Below are 18,819 nucleotides of genomic sequence, written 5' to 3' on the forward strand. Positions count from 1 at the left end.
TAGTGGTGGTGAAATATTACTCCAAACGTTTAGTACAAAATGTTTTGCCTGTGAATGTTTTTTTTCTCTACCATCCAGTTTGGCAAGTGCTCAATCAATCATCACTCACATTTGCAGTTCCTATTCTATTGTATTTCCAGTTTCTGCAGCCAATGTGTAGTAAGTATGCAGATAAAAATAAAACCAATTCCCCTCCCTCTTTTCTCTCCCTAAAATATCTTCAACAACTTTATCATCACATGATGTCATCACGTCTAGCCATCTCAATCACAGAGGGAAGTCTACAAAAGATAGTAGATAATGAACAGTATCTGTGAAGACCCTGACATTGTTGCACAATCCCATAAAGCCTGAGTTATACATAGTTGCTTGCGGGTGTCACGCACCAAAAATAGCCGTTCTACAAGCTCACGAGGCGTTGTTGACACTGCCTGGTCAACAACCAAATCAAGCCGAACACTCCACAGAGGAAGAATGGAGTCCAGGGATCAAAGGTCATCGACCCTCACAACAGTAGCATAGGTGAAGGAGATAATGAAGGCCTCAGAGGATGGATTGTGGTGCTACAGTGAGAAGAAGGTCATGGCTGGGAGAATGGAGGGGGGTGCTAGCTATTTAGTCACTTTTTCAGAATCAATAATTTGTTTTTCTAGACAGACAGAGAGGGGGGAGAGGTAAAAGACTTACAACGCAGGTCTTCAGGCGGAAACGAACCGGGTCGTTGCGGTTATGTGCCGTTGCGAACATGTTTATTTTTATTGGGTGTCCTTTTCTGCCTATAACACAGTACTGCACTGGAACCAAATACTTCATTGTTGTTCAGAATGGGAATGAATATGAACCGGAACAATTACAATTAAATGTGGCCCAGATAACTGTCCCTTGCAATGGGCCTGGTTTTCAAGATACTCAAAAAGGGACCAGTGCGCATGTAGTGCCCGTCTAACTACTTCAAAAGAGTGGGTAATGCCCACGGGCACAACACCAGAGGGAGATTCCCTGATCTCACCCCCCCCCCCCCCTAGATTCGGCACAAACATGGGGATGAATTCATTCTACTATTATGCCACCAAAATGTGGAATGCCCTAGGCCACCAGTCATCAAAAAGTGCAACTTCCTACCCTCCTTCAAAACCACCATAAAAGAGCACCTGTCTACAATTTACAACTGGACCTAGACAAGTCTTCTAGCTTGCCAAAAGAAATTACCCCCCACAGTTTTTCTGTAAATATGCTTTTACTGCTCCTAGTATTGTATGTGTTTTTATATGTAATCTTTTTGTGTTATCATTTTAGCATGATTGTATAACTGTACCTCTGTACTTTTTGCAAACTGTTAATAAAGTATCCAATCGATCAAAACTTCCGTACCGGTTCCACAATGGAGGCCAGGTGAGGGCTGATGGTCCGGATACACCATACAAACGGCCAGTAGTCTCTGTGCTTGTAGTACACCTGTAAACACAGAGTACACTGTTAAAGTCTCTGTGCTTGTAGTACACCTGTAAACACAGAGTTTAAAGAGGACAAATACACATCCGCACAATAGAGAAGGCAACTACAATGGACACAATAGACTATTATACAGTGCTTTGTGTTAGGTTGTATTGTATAACCCTTTTGCAAACTGTTAATAAAGTATTCAATCAATCAATACTAGGGTTGGGATCCGTAACCGGATCTAACATTGAGGAACCAGGAATCGGTTCCATTAAAAAATTAAATAAATAAAAAACTGATCGGTTCCATCACATTTGGAACGGTTTCTGGGAACTGGTATGTGGACTTCACGTCTGCTAAATAATTACAATAGTGGTTCTCAAACTTTTGAATTTCAAGGACCAATATAACTGTGTATAGTGTACAAACTGTGTATAAGTGTACAAATGGAACCAAATGGACCCATAAGGGTCCATTTGGTTCCATTTGTACACTATTGGAGTTAAATACCTGTAAGGGTCCATTTGGAACCACCTCAAGTAACCCAGAGGGTCCCTGTACCTCACTTTGAGAACCACTATAATAATATGTATTCAATACTGTATGGTTAAATGGTTAAAATGTATGGTTACATTTGTGTTTATAACTTTTTTTTTTATTAAGGCCAAAATTATATAGATTTTTTTAAATGAATCGTTGAAGGGAACCGTTTAGGAATCGATTAATTGTTAAGGGATAACAATCGTTAAAAGCCTTAAAGGGGAAGACCACTCATTTTCAACATTGAACTATGTCTTTGATACACCTTAGAACTATTGTGTGGAAATAAGAAAAAAGTCCCCCCCCCCCCCCCCTTCTGTGTTGCCTACAAAAGGATAATTGATTGAGGTCATGTGATCAGTGACATACGCACAGTGTACTTTTGGCTGAGGGGATTGGCTGAAAGTACACCGTGCGTATGTCACTGATCACATGACATCAATCAATTATCCTTTTGTAGGCAACACAGAAGGGGGGGGACTTTTTTTCTTATTTCCACACAATAGTTCTAAGGTGTATCAAAGACATAGTTCAATGTTGAAAATGAGTGGTCTTCCCCTTTAAGGATCCCAACCCTACATGTGGATATTGCATACTACCACTACGTATCAGAATGTGGCCAACACTGTTGCACTTTGTACTGTCTACCTATTATTATTGTGTTTATGTGTACACAACACTGTTGTGGGTGTGTTGTAAAATTTCGCAATTACTTTCATTCCCAAATCAACTTTATTTTTATTTCAGTAGAATTCCACCACCCTAGTTAGCTGTGTGGCAACAGCAGGAACTTGAACTCGACTTTGCAACTGCAATAAATCAGGAACAGCAAAGGTTGTTTCTAGATATTCCAAATATGCAAGTTCCTGGTCCTCACAGTGCAGTGTGATTGATAACCCTTCAACTGTACTTTTTAAAGACCTGAGGCCGATTCTAAAAACGCCTTCTACATCCTGACCTACTGTAAGTTTTCTGAAAAACACATTTCTCAAATAAATTACAAAAGATAATGTTGCTATATACTGTATACAGCAACAACTACACCAAAAGGGGTTCCCGGATTGAAAGGTATAGTTACGTATTGGTGTTCCCGGTCTAAATGGGTTAGCCTGATAACAGATCAAACTGATGGGTTATGAGGCTAATAGCTACATTAAAATCTATAGTGACATCATCAACTCAATGAACAGGGTGAGGAGTTATCAACAAGTGACCAGCTTTGGTTGTGTCTGGTTTGACCATGGTATCAGCTAGCTAATAATAATCTTGGAAATACATTCTGAATGTTATATTTTGTATTTATTTAATAGCCGATCTACAAGCCCACAACACGCCGCAATGCGACGTGTTGTGAGCTTGTAGATCTGTTATAAATCTGTTTTTTTTTTTCTCACACAAATCTTGTATGGGGGTCCCTCCCTCCCCGGCACAAAATATTTTCAGATGGGGGTCCATGGCCAAATACATTCATTAATTTGGGGGTCCATGACAAAGTTTGAGAACCAACGCATTAGACAAATAAACAATTAGACAAATAAAAAAAGTAAGGAGCGGTGTGGGACCTGCTCATTCTTGAGCCCGTGGCTGAGGATGTTGTTCATGTCCTTGTGGAGCCTCTGCAGCCCCCCGTAACGAGACCACACGTTGGGGTTGTTGGTGGACACCAGACCCTCCACCGTGGTCTTCAGGCTGGACAGCAGCTTCCAGTGCTCACGCCTGGGGAGCACAGACACAGGGGGAAGGTATTAGGGCAAAAAAACGATTATTATACTGCCACTATTAATAACAAATATTAGATCATTTGAACATGACAAAAAAGGGAAAAAAGAAAAAAAGAAATTAAATAATATTTTTTTAATATTCGATTTTTATCCTGAAAAAAGATTATTTTAATATTCGATTATTCTGACCCATCCCTAGGTGTAAAATGTACAGATAAATCTGTTTATTATGACAAACATAAAAACCCAAGTGGGCACCCTTGGTTGAAGGAAAGAGGCATAAAGGCTAGGTTTATAGCCTACTTACTTACAGTAGTGAGAATGGAAGAGCTATCTGTTGTACCTGGCATGAGAAGCTGATTCAAATAGATGGCACTCATTTTGACAGCTCAGCTTAAAAAATTACAATCAAATATCAAATTTGAAAAGTGATCACCCCCATCTTTCCCAAACTCACGTACCAGGAAACCTTCTTTAAATCATAACCTTGTACGTCCAAACACCTTTTTTAAATACCTTTTTTTTTTTTTTGTGTGAAAATGGCCGTATAGGTTAAACAGGTCTAAATGGTACTTGGTGCCTCCACAACCCGTTTTTCTATGGACTGCAGGAAAACAGCTATAACACAGTGACAGCTAAGCACACACTGACCACAGAGTGCAGTCCTTCAGTTCTGGGGTCATTTAGTCAGTGTAGAAGTGCTGACCATTAGGCAGCTAACATCCTTTCTACACTCAGAGCTACTGTGTGCCAGAATACACACTGTCCCATTGCCTGGAAACACCGTGTCATCTTAGACCAGGCAGGGACACAAACAACCAATCAGGATAGAGGTACGGACAGATAGAAGTGGGTGTGGTCACCTTTATTCCCCATGACTGGACCTCACGACGATGTCATGGAAAGTGACAGAGATCTAGTTTACTACACTTTTACTTAATGTTATGGGAGACAGGGTCACAGGGACAGGTAGGTATCATATTGTTGCTGTCGGGCAGAAACCTCTTATCTTTTTTTGTAAATGAATGCCGTACTTGATCATACTACAGCATCACACAAATTCACAAAAGCATCAAAAGTAGATATGCAAGCTCGAAACTTGAGCTTATAGATCTGCAACTTTTGCTACTTTTGAATTTGAATCCTGAAAAGTAACAGTTTTGGACATATGAGGTTTCCACCCGACAGAGACAATATTAGAAAATAGGCTAACGAGAGAGAATGGTAATAAAAGAAAGAAACCTGATCACGACAATGTTCAAAAACTATCTTTTGGACACAGCAGCGCTAGATGGAATGCAGCCGCTCCGCTCCGGGAATATCCAATACCCAACCGACATGAGTCGATGTCACTTTCCTCTCAGAGAAACACAAAGTGCAAAGCTTGCATCCAGGACTTCCTGTGTTTTTTCCCCCAGGTCAGCAATGATGTGTAACCTAATGCTCTACAGAACAAACTGCGTAGGACACAGACAGACACGGCAAACCAAGCGGTCTTAAAAGTCTTTTCAGCGTTGTGCTGCTGGGGCATCGATAACGGTGTCATGATGATACCGTTTTCTGAAGTTATCCGTTGCAGACTGACTGGCGGGAAATGCTGCTCGAATTCACACATGGCAGTGAAATGCCACCGTTTTTTGTTTCACGTTTTTTAAGATATTTTGGGGGCTTTTCTGACTTTATTTCGATAGTATAGTGGACAGTGACAGGAAACAGGGAGAGAGAGTGACACGCAGTAAAGGCCGTCGGGCTCGGGAATCGAACCCGCGAATCGCTGTTAGGCTACATTAGAGCCTGACAGCACCTTAACCACAAGGCCATCGGCGCCCCATGAGATGCCATTGTTAAAAATGAATTTGATAGAAAACCCTTGATTCCTGTTGTTTAGCACACCATCATTGAAACCAACACTGCCCCAGACTTTTTGCCAACACAATGAAGCCTAATACTTCATCATATGATGACCCCCATCGTGCAACAGACACACTGTAAATTAGGCTCAACAACACAGACAGCAGGTCACATGTTTTGCAGGTTAGACCACTGAGCTCATATCACACCAGTGTCCAGAAAGTAACAAATAAACATTGTCACTTTCCATAGGGACTAGACATTCTATTCTGTTCAGGACAGACAGACAGAGCATTTTTGGCAAACAGACGTCGTTGGTCAGACAGTATCTCATGACTTAAAGGACGACGTCACCCATTTTAAACCTATCTTCTATGATATCACTGGTAGGCGGGTTTCTGAACTGTCCACAGCCCTCCTCTGAGACACAGACAGGGTAGACAAAAAAACAATATCATAATGAGCATTAGTGAGGACCAATTATATGACGATAGGTGGGAAAATGGGTGAAGTCTTCCTTTAACCACTTTAAACCCTCTATACTTAGTAAAAATGGGCCTGAGTTGCAACTGTACTTGGTACGCTCTTTTTATAAACTACACCAAGCGTGACGCATTGTGAGCTTGCAGATCTGCTATTTTTGGCAACCGTTCCCCCTTAGAATAGGGATGACGCAGTGGTTCAAGTGGTTAAAATACTGATGTAAATCAATAGTCTGTCTCACTGACAACTTGTGACAAGCGTGATGCCACTGATGATGATAGCAGGTAAATCTCAGGCAAACAATGCCACATGATTTAGAGACGTGATGAAGTGAACATTCACTCTTTGGGTCAGCACAGTGCACAGAGTATAAAATAGACAAATGAGAATGTTGTCTTTGTCTGGTGGAAACCTCTTATCTCCATATTTTAACTTTTTCGCTACTTGATCATACTAAAGCGTCACACAAAAGCATCAAAAGTAGCAGATCCACACGCTTTTTTTTTAGCTTGTAGATCTGCTGCTTTTGATGCTTTTGAATTTGAATCCTGAAAAGTAACAGTTTTGGACACACAGTATGAGGTTTCCACCCGACAGAGACGATAGATATCCTTCTAATGATCAATTGTGGAATGCATTCAGATGCCAAAAACTGATCTGTTGGGGAGTCAAACCCAGCTATGATGGAGACAATCCTGATATTTAGACAAAGTAGTAACTGAGTTAGTTTGCGATGACTTATTTCACTTGTTCCCAGAAACCTCACCAGACAAAATGACGCCTGATTGAAATTTGACGTTGCTGTTAAACTAGGGTTAACAACTATGTTAATATCGTTGCTGTCGGACAGAAACCTCTCATCTCTATATTCTTACTTTTGTGTTTTTTTGGTAAATTAACGCCCTACTTGATCACAGTACTATAGCTCGAAGAAACACGGCGCAAAGCGACGCGTTTTGAGCTTTTGGAATTTTAATCCAGAAAAGTTACAGTTTTGGACATATGAGGTTTCCACCTGACAGAGATGATATGTTTATACCCATCACAATAAGTCTTTACTGAAGACAGAACTTAAACGTAAACAGCACCATCACGAGTTCAGCTGCTGGTCCAAATCTCTTTGTGTGTGTGTGTGTGTGCGTGTGCGTGTGCGTGTGCGTGTGTGTGTGTGTGTGTGTGTGTGTGTGTGTGTAATTTACAGGGTATAATGAGCAACATTCCACCATGTCTTTGAGATTAAGGATTAACTTTACAACTGTGTGTGTGTGAGTGAGTGTGTGTGTGTGTGTGTGTGTGTGTGTGTGTGTGTGTGTGTGTGTGTGTGTGTGTGTGTGTGTGTGTGTGTGTGTGTGTGTGTGTGTGTGTGTGTGTGTGTGTGTGTGTGTGTGTGTGTGTGTGTGTGTGTGTGTGTGTGTGTGTTGACTGGTCCCAACCTTCAGATGCAATTATTTCCAGTTACTAATCTCAAACATACAATGGTGGAAAGAGAATCTTATCTATGCAGTGAGTCATTGCTTGCCTACACCTTGCCTGACTTTCACATTAGTAGCAGCGTGACAAAGCATGGGGTTCTAATCTTAATCTACACACTCAAAGTATCCAAATGGATGTCATCATCATGACGTTTCAATGTTTGTTTACATACAGCAGATTTTGCTATTGCTTGCTAATATATGCCAACATATTTTGTAAAAATAAATAAAACAAAACTTAAATATAACTCCTTACTTTTTGGCTTTCAATGCTGTACAACATACAGTAAAATAATAGCATGTTAAAGTATACTAGAAGTTGCCCCTGGCTATTACCACCTGTCCTGTACCTCCCATGAAAATACATTATTGCATTAAGTTGCCAGCTGTGTTTTTAGCCAGCAAAGGTGCATGTTGGAACACGACACATGTTGTCAATGTCAACAATGACAAAGTTTACTTTTATTAACGTTATGTCAATTCTTTACCTCAGGTTTGCTATCTGAAAGTAATCCCACTATGCTAACTGTTGTCTGCCAAGCTAGTCTAGTCATTTCTGTAAGCATTCACTGGCTCCATAGACGATAACCGGGGGGTTTTGTTAAAGTCGCTTGCAAAATAATAGATAACACTCCTATCTAATGTCTAACGACAAGATAATTCACTTTAGCTGTAGCTTTAGCTTTAGCTACTCGAGCCAAACCCATTGCAGCTGTCACACGGGACATTAATGACATATCGAATTATGTGACTCCAGGGGTCACTGTTGGCACATCCACGGTTGATCCAGGCATTATTGTTTTACAGAAAAGTGACATAATATTCTGATTTGATGAGTTAATGCAAAAAAACAACAACAAGTGTTTCCCAGTTTGGAAAGGATGCAAATATGTTTCACTTTTAGCCGTGGAATAATTGCCAATAGCCTTGGATCAAGAAGACGATCATCAAACATATATTATTTGATTCGAGTTTGACATTTACATTCGTATACGAACGTAAAAAAATAATACATGTATGATCGTCTTGATCCGAGGCTAAATTGATGCAATCAATAAAGATCTACCTACTGGCTCCCTTTCCCACAGCGAATTTGCGTGAATTGAGAGTCACGACAATCGATAGGTCACAGATGTCAGTGTACCCTAACACTCTTGCCAGGAAGGCCCTACTACCCCAGTCTCTCACCTGCGTTCCTCGGCTTCTCCCTCGGCTGTGATCTCCATGAATGTGTCTTCCTTCCTTCCTTCCTTCCTTCCTTCGGGGGAAACCGAACAACGTCGCCAGCTATCAGCTTCCCCCCTGGCGAAGATATCCAATTAGCGTCAAAGAAATGAGATCCATGGACTCTCACAGCTCACTGTAACGCCGACATGATGATGTTTCTCTCTTCTGTCACATTCAAAACAGAGGAGGAGGGGCTGGGGGGTGGAGAGGAGGGGCAACAACTACCTCATGACTTGGCCTGCATCAGCAAAATGGGCGGGGCTGACGCTATATGTATATAGCATTAATTATTCCTCTAAACAAAAGTGTTTCAGTTGCTTAGAATGTGTTCCTTAATTCCTTCCCGTGCGGCTTGTGTTTATATGTGAAACGTGACATAATTGCATGAATGGCAAACAAAAATAGGGACTTTCTAGATGAAAACCCAGAGGATCTGACCATCACGTGTTCACAATCAAACCTGTTGATGATGCTGCCACCTGCTGTCCCAAACATGATACTGCAACACACCACACATAATAGCTCAGTGGTTCTCAACGTGTGGGTCGGGACCAGGGGGGTGCCCAAATGATTTTTTTTAAATTTTATTTTGTGGGGGGAGGGGGTCCCTAGATGATTACCTTAATGTGCAACATTGTTTTCTCCCTCAACAGTAAACAAACCAAACCAACATACAGTAGGTCTATACAGGGTTCTAAAGTGACAATTTAAGGACTTTTAAGACCTTTTTAATACCTCTTGGGGGGAAAAACTACGTCAAAAGTAAGTAACCAGTTCAAATATGATTATTTTCGGGGGTCACAGCCTGAAAAGTTTGGGAACCCTTGCAATAGCTAACATCATATTACCTTAGATAACTACATAAAGAAGAACCATGTGTATTAAAATGTATGTTTCAAAATATATGTTTCTGTCTGAAACAAGCAAGTAACTGTAGTTTTGTTCTGGTCAAGCTGTCATTGAGGTAATAGGGAAAATAGACTGTCAGTCACAGAAATATATGGTGTTCTGTATACAATTATTAAATGCAGGGCCTGTTTTCCCATAGATACATTTTGATTATTGGTACTGGTCTTTGCCAGTCATTTCTTTGTATTATGTAATTTGTGTTTGCAAAGCCTAAAAGGCAAACAGAAATGTAATTTAGATCTATGTTCCATTGTTCAATGAAATCATGACTTGCAATTGTCAACTAAAATGTCATGGTCATGGCAGCTCTGTATGGGATTAGATTTACAGGTTTGGGAAAATGCAAGTTTTGAGTTGTAAAGTTGTTCCATATGCTTAGTAAACTTTATAGAAATGTATATAAAAACAGAGCATTTCAATATATTTATTTATGTGGCAAAGGCAGTAAAATATGAGTACTGAGCAGTAATACCCCAGAGGGGAGGGGGACTGGGCCCGGGGGCCCATTTCCCGTTTTACATTTTAAAACATATTTAAAAAAAACATTTCTATTCACTCATCATGAGCAATAGCGGCCAATTCACCCCTGGGCCCACCCACTTCACAAAAGTGTCCAGTTCTCCCCATCTCCACCAGGCCACTTTATTTAGTAATTTAGTGTTAAAGCAGCACTGTAACTTTCCTCTTCTACCCCGGATGTGAACCCGGTTTCCTGCGAAAGTGTGGAATCTTGACTATCAGGTAAGATCCTGTCAGATCCTGTGTCTAGACAGTTAGAAGAGCAGGGAGACAAAATACAACCACCCCAATTGTATGAGTTATATTGTATTACTCTTCCATACAGATTGGACAAAATGACATTTTATTAATTTAAAAAAAGTTACATAGTGCAGCTTAATGTTTTGTGTTAAAAAGTTTTGTCACTTGATGGCGCTAGCGAGTCAATGGATTCAGACAGCTTGTATCAATTATTCTGGTCTACTGTAAACATTAATTTCTACAGTAGGTGTGGTGTAGACAGCTGAATTGTTGTAATTGCATAATACTCAGAGGCACACACACACACACACACACACACACACACACACACACACACACACACTATATAATGTAATTCCTTCTTGTCTGCACATTTGTGCGTGCATCTGCCCACACACACACATATGGGCCTGGCCAAAATGTAACAAAAGTGATTACATAAGACTTACTTCCTTCCATGAGGTCAAGACAGTAGGCTACTATTGCGAAAGTATGTGTGTGTATATGGATTGTAGGGCTGACGGGAATGTGATTGTGTGCATGTTTTTCAGGGTAAATGGGAAAGCTGATTAATGGTTCACTCATTATTATGGCTATCAGGAAGCATAACTCATCAAATTATTCTAAGCCTCTGGATGTCATGAGTGCCATTTTCAATTTGGTTATTTCAATAGTGCTTCAAAATATGGTCAGCATGAACTCCAGTGTCATTGCAGGGCCTTCACTTCAGACCAATAGTATCCTCCCTTGGTTCTTGTGCTAAAAGAGAGTGAGGAAAAACAGTGCTAGAAGTGCTAGACATAGTAGGCCTATGCGTGGATAGGAAATGTCCCGGCCTTTTTCTAAAGGTGCTTAAGTGATATTTGTTGGTTAAAACAAAAACGTTTTTTTTTCAAATGTTCTACCTCTATGTTCTGATATTAACCCCCCCCCCTCTCCACAGCTCTTTAGTAAATAGAAGATACATTTTCAGGTGGGTCAGATGTGCCAGTTCCTTTTTTCTTGTTTTTTTTCTCAATTCCATTTTCACTTTTTTATCCTGTATCCTTATGCGTTCTCTCTCCCGATTGGATAAGATTGGTATCCCGACCTGAAAATGTATTTTCTGTTTACTGAACAGCTGAAGAAATGGGAGACCGCTGACGAGAACACTATAGCAATGATTAATATGGGAATATAGAGCTATTTGATACTTATTCTAACAAATAATTATCACATAGCCTACACTACAGCACCTTTAATAAGGTGGGGGAAATTTCCGTTTCCGCTTCACCCAACTGATGGCTGATCAGATGGTCATGGTTTTAGTGCCTGAGTTGTACAGTATGTATATAATAAGTACCTGAGACTACAACGTTTTCTGTTTTATAACCATAATAACTATGATATTATGATAAGGTATTTTGGTATGCAACCCCACATTTTGAATGTTTATTTTTTAAGTATCCTGTATATTATACTCTGTCTGACATTTGTAACAAACCAAACCACTTGAAAGCTGGTTAAAAATTCAGCAAGTTATTATGATTTTAACTGCGGAGAGACCCCTTGCTTTATGCTTCAATAGACACATACCCTTGCCATGAGCGAGTGTTTCAACCAATCAGCTTGGGAGTGTTATGGGATCTCCATGCAGTATGGGCATAAAGGGACACTGACAGAGAACACAAAGTAGGCCTACATTTGTATCCATTCAACTATAACATAGTTTCCTAAATTTACATAAATATTCTCTGATGTTTTGAAAGTTTGCATAATCCTATCCTATCCTATATGTATTTATATATATACTACTCTGACCTCCAAAGTATGTCCGGGGTTGGTCAGCACAGGATCACTCCACTTGCCTCCAAACTTGCCACATACTATTGATCATAGCTCTGGCTAATAGGCTTCTTTCCCCACCTTGATCCGTGACTCTCAGCTTGACTGATTCCCCTGATAGGCCAAACAGACCCTCATAATAATTAATAATAATAAATAATAATATAAATAATAATTGTTATTATTTTATATCATATTATATTATATTATACATTGTATTATTCTACTACTCTAATTGACCGATTGATTGGCAGGGCTTCGCATAACTTGGAGGGGAGAGTAGAGGGGAGGAGAGGAAAGGAGAGAAGGAGGGAGAAGGAGGAGGAGAGGAGAGGAGGGGGAGGAGAAGAGAGGAGGGGAGAGAGGGGAGGGGTGTACAGCAATTGCTTCGATTGTTGAATCCATTATTCTGTGGGTCAATGATGAATGATGACAGAGTCAACATCATCTCAGTCCACAGTCTGTAGGCTATCATCCTCACACCCCATGCTCTTAGTGAGTTGTCGAAATCCAAATGACCACCCTTTTTAAATGAGTATGGTTAGTTCATCACTGTGGTGCGCTGCTCTGCCAGGAGTGGGCATCACTGGCACTTGGCCAATTCTGCAATCTCCCTGCACATGACCAGCACGTTTCCCTCTTTTTTGTGTCCACTTTCTGCCCATACGGTATGGAGATCCCCAAACTCCCCCACGCCTTAAGGTCTCCTCTATACACCAAGCTGTTATCGGGCTATCGGGCCAGCAATTTACAAAAAAAAAAAATATAAGTTTTGTGATGAAACTCAAGATTCAAAGAAAGTTGCTACTATGACAACCCCAACGTCATCAAACTACTTTGACCAATCAGCGTACAGCTGTGATGCACAGACTTGGGAGAGTTTGGTTATATAAATAAATGTACAATGGACGGAGAAACAGACAGAGTCAAACAGTGGAAGAGAACGGATAGCAACAGAGACCTAACATTTTACCTATTTGTACTTGTGGTGAGAGCTGAGCATTACAACAATGTTGGCCTTAGAGGAAAAAATCCTCAATCCGCAATCCTTAGAGGAAAAAATCCTCAATCCTCAAATGTTGGCCTTAGAGGACTTTAAAAAGATCTTTAACAAGGAGCTGTATAAATATCAGGGGTACTATGCCGTACTGATAAAGAAGAATGCAGACGACATGCAAAATGAGTTGCAGACAGCAGAGACCAAGATCCTGGAAATGGAAAGGACCATTAGAGACCTGGAGCAAGAGAGGACGACTCAAGAGCTCAAGATCCTGAAAATGGAAAAGGTGTTGCAAGAAGTTGAAGCAGAGGGGAAAAGGAACAGCTACCGAGCGACGGAAGAGAGAATTAAAGAGCTGGAGCTGGAGATGACTGCTCGGGAGCTCAAGATCCTGAAAATGGAAAAGGTGGTGCAAGACGTGGAGGCAAAGGAGAAAAAAAGGAACTACCAAGCTATGGAAAATATTAAAGACCTGGAGGCAGAGAGGACCACTCGAGAGCTCAAGATACAGAAAATGGAAAAGGTGGCGCAAGACGTGGAGGCAAAGGAGAAAAAAAGGAACTACCAAGCTATGGAAAATATTAAAGACCTGGAGGCAGAGAGGACCACTCGAGAGCTCAAGATCCAGAAAATGGAAAAGCTGTTGAAAGAAGTAGAAGAAAAGGAGAAAAAAAGGAACCACCAAGCGATGGAAAATATTAAAGACCTGGAGGAAGAGCGGATGACTCGAGAGCTCAAGATACAGAGAATGGAAGCAGAGGAGAAAAAGAACAACCAAGCGTTTGCAGTCTTCAAGGAAATGAGTAAGAAGGAGATTAACACATGGGAGGATGAGAGAGATCAACTGATTACAGAAAACAAGGCTTTGTCACAAAAGAATGAGGACTTGAACAACGTGATCAAGTCAACAGACGCCAGCGTCCTGACGATGCAGGAGCAGATGGAGGACTTTCAAGAAGAGATTGCGTCCCTCCATTCGAGATTGGGGAGTGAGAAGAGGAAATTAGTTAAAGTGATTGAAGGAATGGAAGATGTGGGGGCCAAATACGAGGAGGGCAGACTCCAACTGGTTGGAGAAAAAGAAGCTTTGTCAAAAACATTGCTCTCCGCAGAGCAGAGGAACGAGGACCTGAAGAACCAGATGAAGGCCGAACAGTTCAAGATCCTGAAACTGGAAAAGATGCTTGAACTGTTCAGAGAAAACAAAGACGACAGAGTCCTGAAGATGCAGGAGACCATTAGATACATGGAAGAGGAGAGGAGGGAGGAGACTGACAAACGGGAGGAGGAGAGACTCCAACTGGTTAGAGAAAAAGAGTCGTTGTTACAAAGGTCTCTCTCTGCAGAGCAGCAGACCGAAGATGTGAAGAACGAGATGACGGCAACGGAGCACAAGCTCCTGAAGATGCAACAGGCGATCACAGACACGGAGGAGAGGAGGAGGAAGGAGAAGAACAAGTGGGAGGAGGAAACTAGTCTGCTTATTAGAGAAAAGGAGGAGTTGACACAAACAGTGCTCTCTGCGGAGCAGAACGATGAAAACATGAAGAACCAGATGGTGACAACAGGGAACAAGCTTCTGAAAATGCAAGAGACGATCAGACACTTAAAGGAGGAGATGAAAACAGGGGAGGAGGAGAAACTCCAATTGATTACAGAAAGAAACGCTTTGTCACAAAAGTTTCTCACGGCAGAGAATAGGACTGAAGACTTGAGGAACGCGATCAAGACAAGAGAGAACAACGTCCTGAAATTGCAAGGGCAGATGGAAGACGTTCGAGGAGAGAACATGTCCCTTCAGGAGGAACTGAAAAGGAAACAAGATGAGAGACTCAAGCTGACTCAAGAGAAGGAAGCTTTAGCAAACAAATGGAAGGAGGACAGAATCAAACTGATTGGAGAAAAGGAAGCTTTGGCGAACAAATGGACGGGAGAAATGGATGCTTTGTCAGGAAGGTTGCGCTCTGCGGAGCAGAAAAAAGAAGATCTGTGGAACGAGGTGAAGATCGGTGAGACCAAGATCCTGGACATGCAGAAATTACTCCTAGCGAACAAAGAGAAAGCGGAGAAACATATCCTGACAATGGAAGAGAAGATTAAAGACACAGAGGAGAGGAAGAGGGAGGAGAAGAACAAATGGGAGGGGAAAATCTGTCAACTTAAAGGAGAAAAGGAGATGTTGTCACAAAAGGTACTCTCTCTAGAGCAGGATAAGGAGACGTTGTCAGAAACAGTACTCTCTCTAGAGCAGGATATGAAGAACCAGATGAAGACAACAGAGAAAACGATCCTGAAAAAGGAAGAAAAGATCAGAGACATGGATGAACAGAGGAGGGAGGAGAGGAACAAATATGAGGAGGTGAAACTCCAACTGATTAACGACAAAGAGAAGTCGTTACAAAGGTGTCGCTCTGCAAAGCAGGAGACTGACGACGCGAAGAATGAGGTTAAAACCCTAGAGGTCAAGATCCAGAAAATGGAACAGATGATCCAACTGATCAAAGAGAGAGAGGAGTGGAGGAACCGATGGGACGGGATAGTTCAAAGCGTGGCTTTGTGATAACAGAGAATGTCCTGCAATTGCGAGAGGGGATGGAAGATGTTCAAGAAGAGATTGCCTCCCTCCAGGAGGATTTTTAAGAGGCTTTGGCACAAACGTTTCTATCTGCTGAGCAGGTCAAGGTCAAGAAGGACGTTCTCATAACATGACCCAAACAAAGAAAACCTCTCTCTGTTTGAGAATCAGAACGTTGACGCATGAGAGCTAATCAGTAAGATCCTTGTCATCCTGTGTTCCCCACATGATATTGGGGGGGGGGGGGTCCCCAGATGATAGTTAAGTGACAATTGAAGGACTTTTAAGACCTTTTTAATACTTGAAAAAAGAAAAAAGACAAGAAAAAATACTGTATTCAAAAGTAGTAATCAACAAACTATACAAATTGTCAAATATTACCTAATAGGCGTTGTGAGCATGTATTTTTGAGCATAGCATTTTGCTATTTTCAAAATTTGTATCTGTGGAACCAAGTCAAACAAAAATGTCCCTAGTGACTGGTCAGCGTAAAAAATGGGGCGAGTGTATTTTGGAGCGAGCCTTCCGGTTACCCTTGTATACAAGTTGACAACACATCGCTTCACCAAGCGTCAATCAGCTTGTCTGATCATTGGTATCCGTAGGTACAGTACTTTGAGGCCTCTCTATGACGCAAGTTCGCTAAGGAAAGATCAAGTTGAGAGCATAACAAAGTGTAGAGATAAAGGTTGCAAGTTTTGGCGATTAGACTCCACTACAGCTATGATGAGCCTATGAGGATGAGGGAGAGAGAGAGAGAGAACCCCTCTGGAGTCTAAACTCTGGTGGTGGGGGTGAAGATGAAACCGTCATGCTGAACTCCTGGACAATGGGGTTCAACATGGTGGAGATGGGAGGTGGGTTTACAATGCTTGCCTGAAAGAGAATGACAGGTTCAGAGGCAGTGATTGTCCAGACCATCACGGATTGGCTATTGCAAATTGAAAGAGCCTGATTGGCTAGGAGTGCTCATGCTTAGAATTGTGCATAAAACATTTTGACAGCATGGGAATGTGGAAGTGGCATAGTGGAAGTCTGCCAAAATAAAAGGGGAAAAATAGAAAAAAAGAGAAAAGATGCTTCTTCCTAAACTTTCACCAAAGCTTCGTTACTATGACTTCAGCACTCTGTGTGTCTTCATATTGATACTTGTTGCCTGGATTGTACACAAAGTACTTGGCATGTGTGTACACACACACACACACACACACACACACACACACACACACACACAGTGTTGCCCGGGTTATTGCGTGATTGTTCGAGGCCCAGTCTATGATGTGAAGTTAGTATTGTGATGTCAGGCATGATGTGCATCTGTCTATGTCAGTGGTTCTCAAAGTGGGGTCTACCCTCTGGGTTCTGTGGGCGGATTCCAAATGGACCCTTACAGGTCTGTAACTCTAAGGGTTATGGGGGTCCTTTGAATTAAATTCATTTTTGAGAACCATTGTCTGTCTAGGTGCTGTGCATATCCTAAATAAAACAATGGGGGGAATCAAGCGCAAAGTGTCAGTTAAAAAGCAAGGTATCAAAGTTAGGATGAAATGGGGTTCCCAAACAATTTTTATGGGTCACCTTTTTACGTTTTTTTAAATTTTAGAAATAGAATAATCAAAATAAAATATGTTAAAAAATAAAACAAAACACATTTTCGAGAATTGAATTTCTGGGTCACAGACTAATTTGTATTTAGAATTTATTTAATAACCCGCACCCCCTCCCCAAATAAAAAGAAAAAAGGAAAAAATATATGAATAAAAAAACAAAAAGAAAACAGCTCTACAAGCTCACAACACATCGCTTGTGGATCTACTATTTTCACTGTCTACTCACAGTCTCAGAGGGTGGCTGTGGATAGCTCAGAAACCTGCCTACCAGTGACATCGATATGGATTCCAAGCTAATTGGAACGGCAGCCTTTCTCTATATACAAAAATAGTACCATATTTTAATAAGCATTACTGAGCAAATATATGAATATACATTGAAAATGGGTGAAGTTGTCCAGTTGACATAAAATAGACAGTGAGTGAAAGATGGAGGAGAAAGAGTGAAGTGGGTAATTCTGGAAAAGTCAGAAGTACTATTCATGGCTTCTTACATCTGATAAATATTTTCCATGTTTGTCACTTTACATTTGTATTGAAAGCACCAGTCTTACCCAATTCAAGGTGCAAGTGTAGGCAGAAGTAACAGTCCTCATTGTTAAATCTTCCAGGGGTGCTGCGACTCCCATAAGGGATGCCTCCTTTATTACCATGGGTCAGAGAAACTATTTCATGAAAAAACATTTGTATTTTGCTAATTAAATCACACATCTTGATAAAACATATAAAATATTTTTAGTAAGAAATGTGGCCAGGTTGTTCCGTGATTTAAATTCCTGTTATTCAATTATGGTAGAGAAGCGCTACTGAATGAATGCAGTGCACTATCAAGGAGGTGAATCAGAATCATCAACTTGAAAGCACTTTGTGCAAGCCCTATCGTTTGTTAGTTCCATGAGAGAGAAAGGGGGGCAAGGAGGGAGAGAACAAAATTATCTACAATCTGGTGAGGTGTAACATTACTGAGAAATTAAGGACGAAAACCTCCTAAGACATGGTGATTAAAGCGCAACGGTCAGAAGACTTAAGAAAATGAGCAGAAATAGTGAAGACCAGCGATTCAACGACTCTGAAATTGCTGCCATCTACTGGAGAAGACATTGCATTACATATGTGATTGTTGCCAAGTTATCCATCTCTTTGCCCAGCAGCACATCAAGAGCTTACAAAATACAGGTCTCCTACAGTTGTCCAACCATAGTAAATGCAAGTAAAATAAGTTTGCCACAACCTACAGCAAAAGAACAGTCCATGTAGGCCCAAGTCATATGGTTTAGTAAAAAAAAACTCATAAGTTTACCTTGTTTTAAAGAATTTAGAATCAGGAAAGGGGAAGCAGCAAGGATAACAGGCGTCATGTAATGGGCTTGAACTCATGCCACTAATCAGGTTGTCAGAGGCCATACTT

General features: G+C 41.0%; 1 protein-coding gene across 2 annotated transcripts in view; it reads right to left on the minus strand.

The window, feature by feature from the left end:
* The window catches only part of rubcn (rubicon autophagy regulator), a 39,423-nt gene extending 30,517 nt beyond the window's left edge, over positions 1-8,906 (minus strand). For both annotated transcript variants that reach the window (XM_084067230.1, XM_084067229.1), the window contains exons 1-3: positions 8,696-8,906; positions 3,543-3,696; positions 1,372-1,455 (exon numbers count right to left, since the gene is read on the minus strand). In XM_084067230.1, coding sequence (XP_083923356.1) covers positions 1,372-1,455; positions 3,543-3,696; positions 8,696-8,733 — 276 coding nt within the window. In that variant the 5' untranslated portion in view covers positions 8,734-8,906. The remainder of the gene's footprint in view (positions 1-1,371; positions 1,456-3,542; positions 3,697-8,695) is intronic.
* Positions 8,907-18,819: the final 9,913 nt, after the last annotated feature.

The sequence above is a fragment of the Gymnoscopelus microlampas genome, assembly GCF_963454915.1.
Source record: "Gymnoscopelus microlampas genome assembly, chromosome: 9".
Classification (NCBI taxonomy): Eukaryota; Metazoa; Chordata; class Actinopteri; order Myctophiformes; family Myctophidae; genus Gymnoscopelus; species Gymnoscopelus microlampas.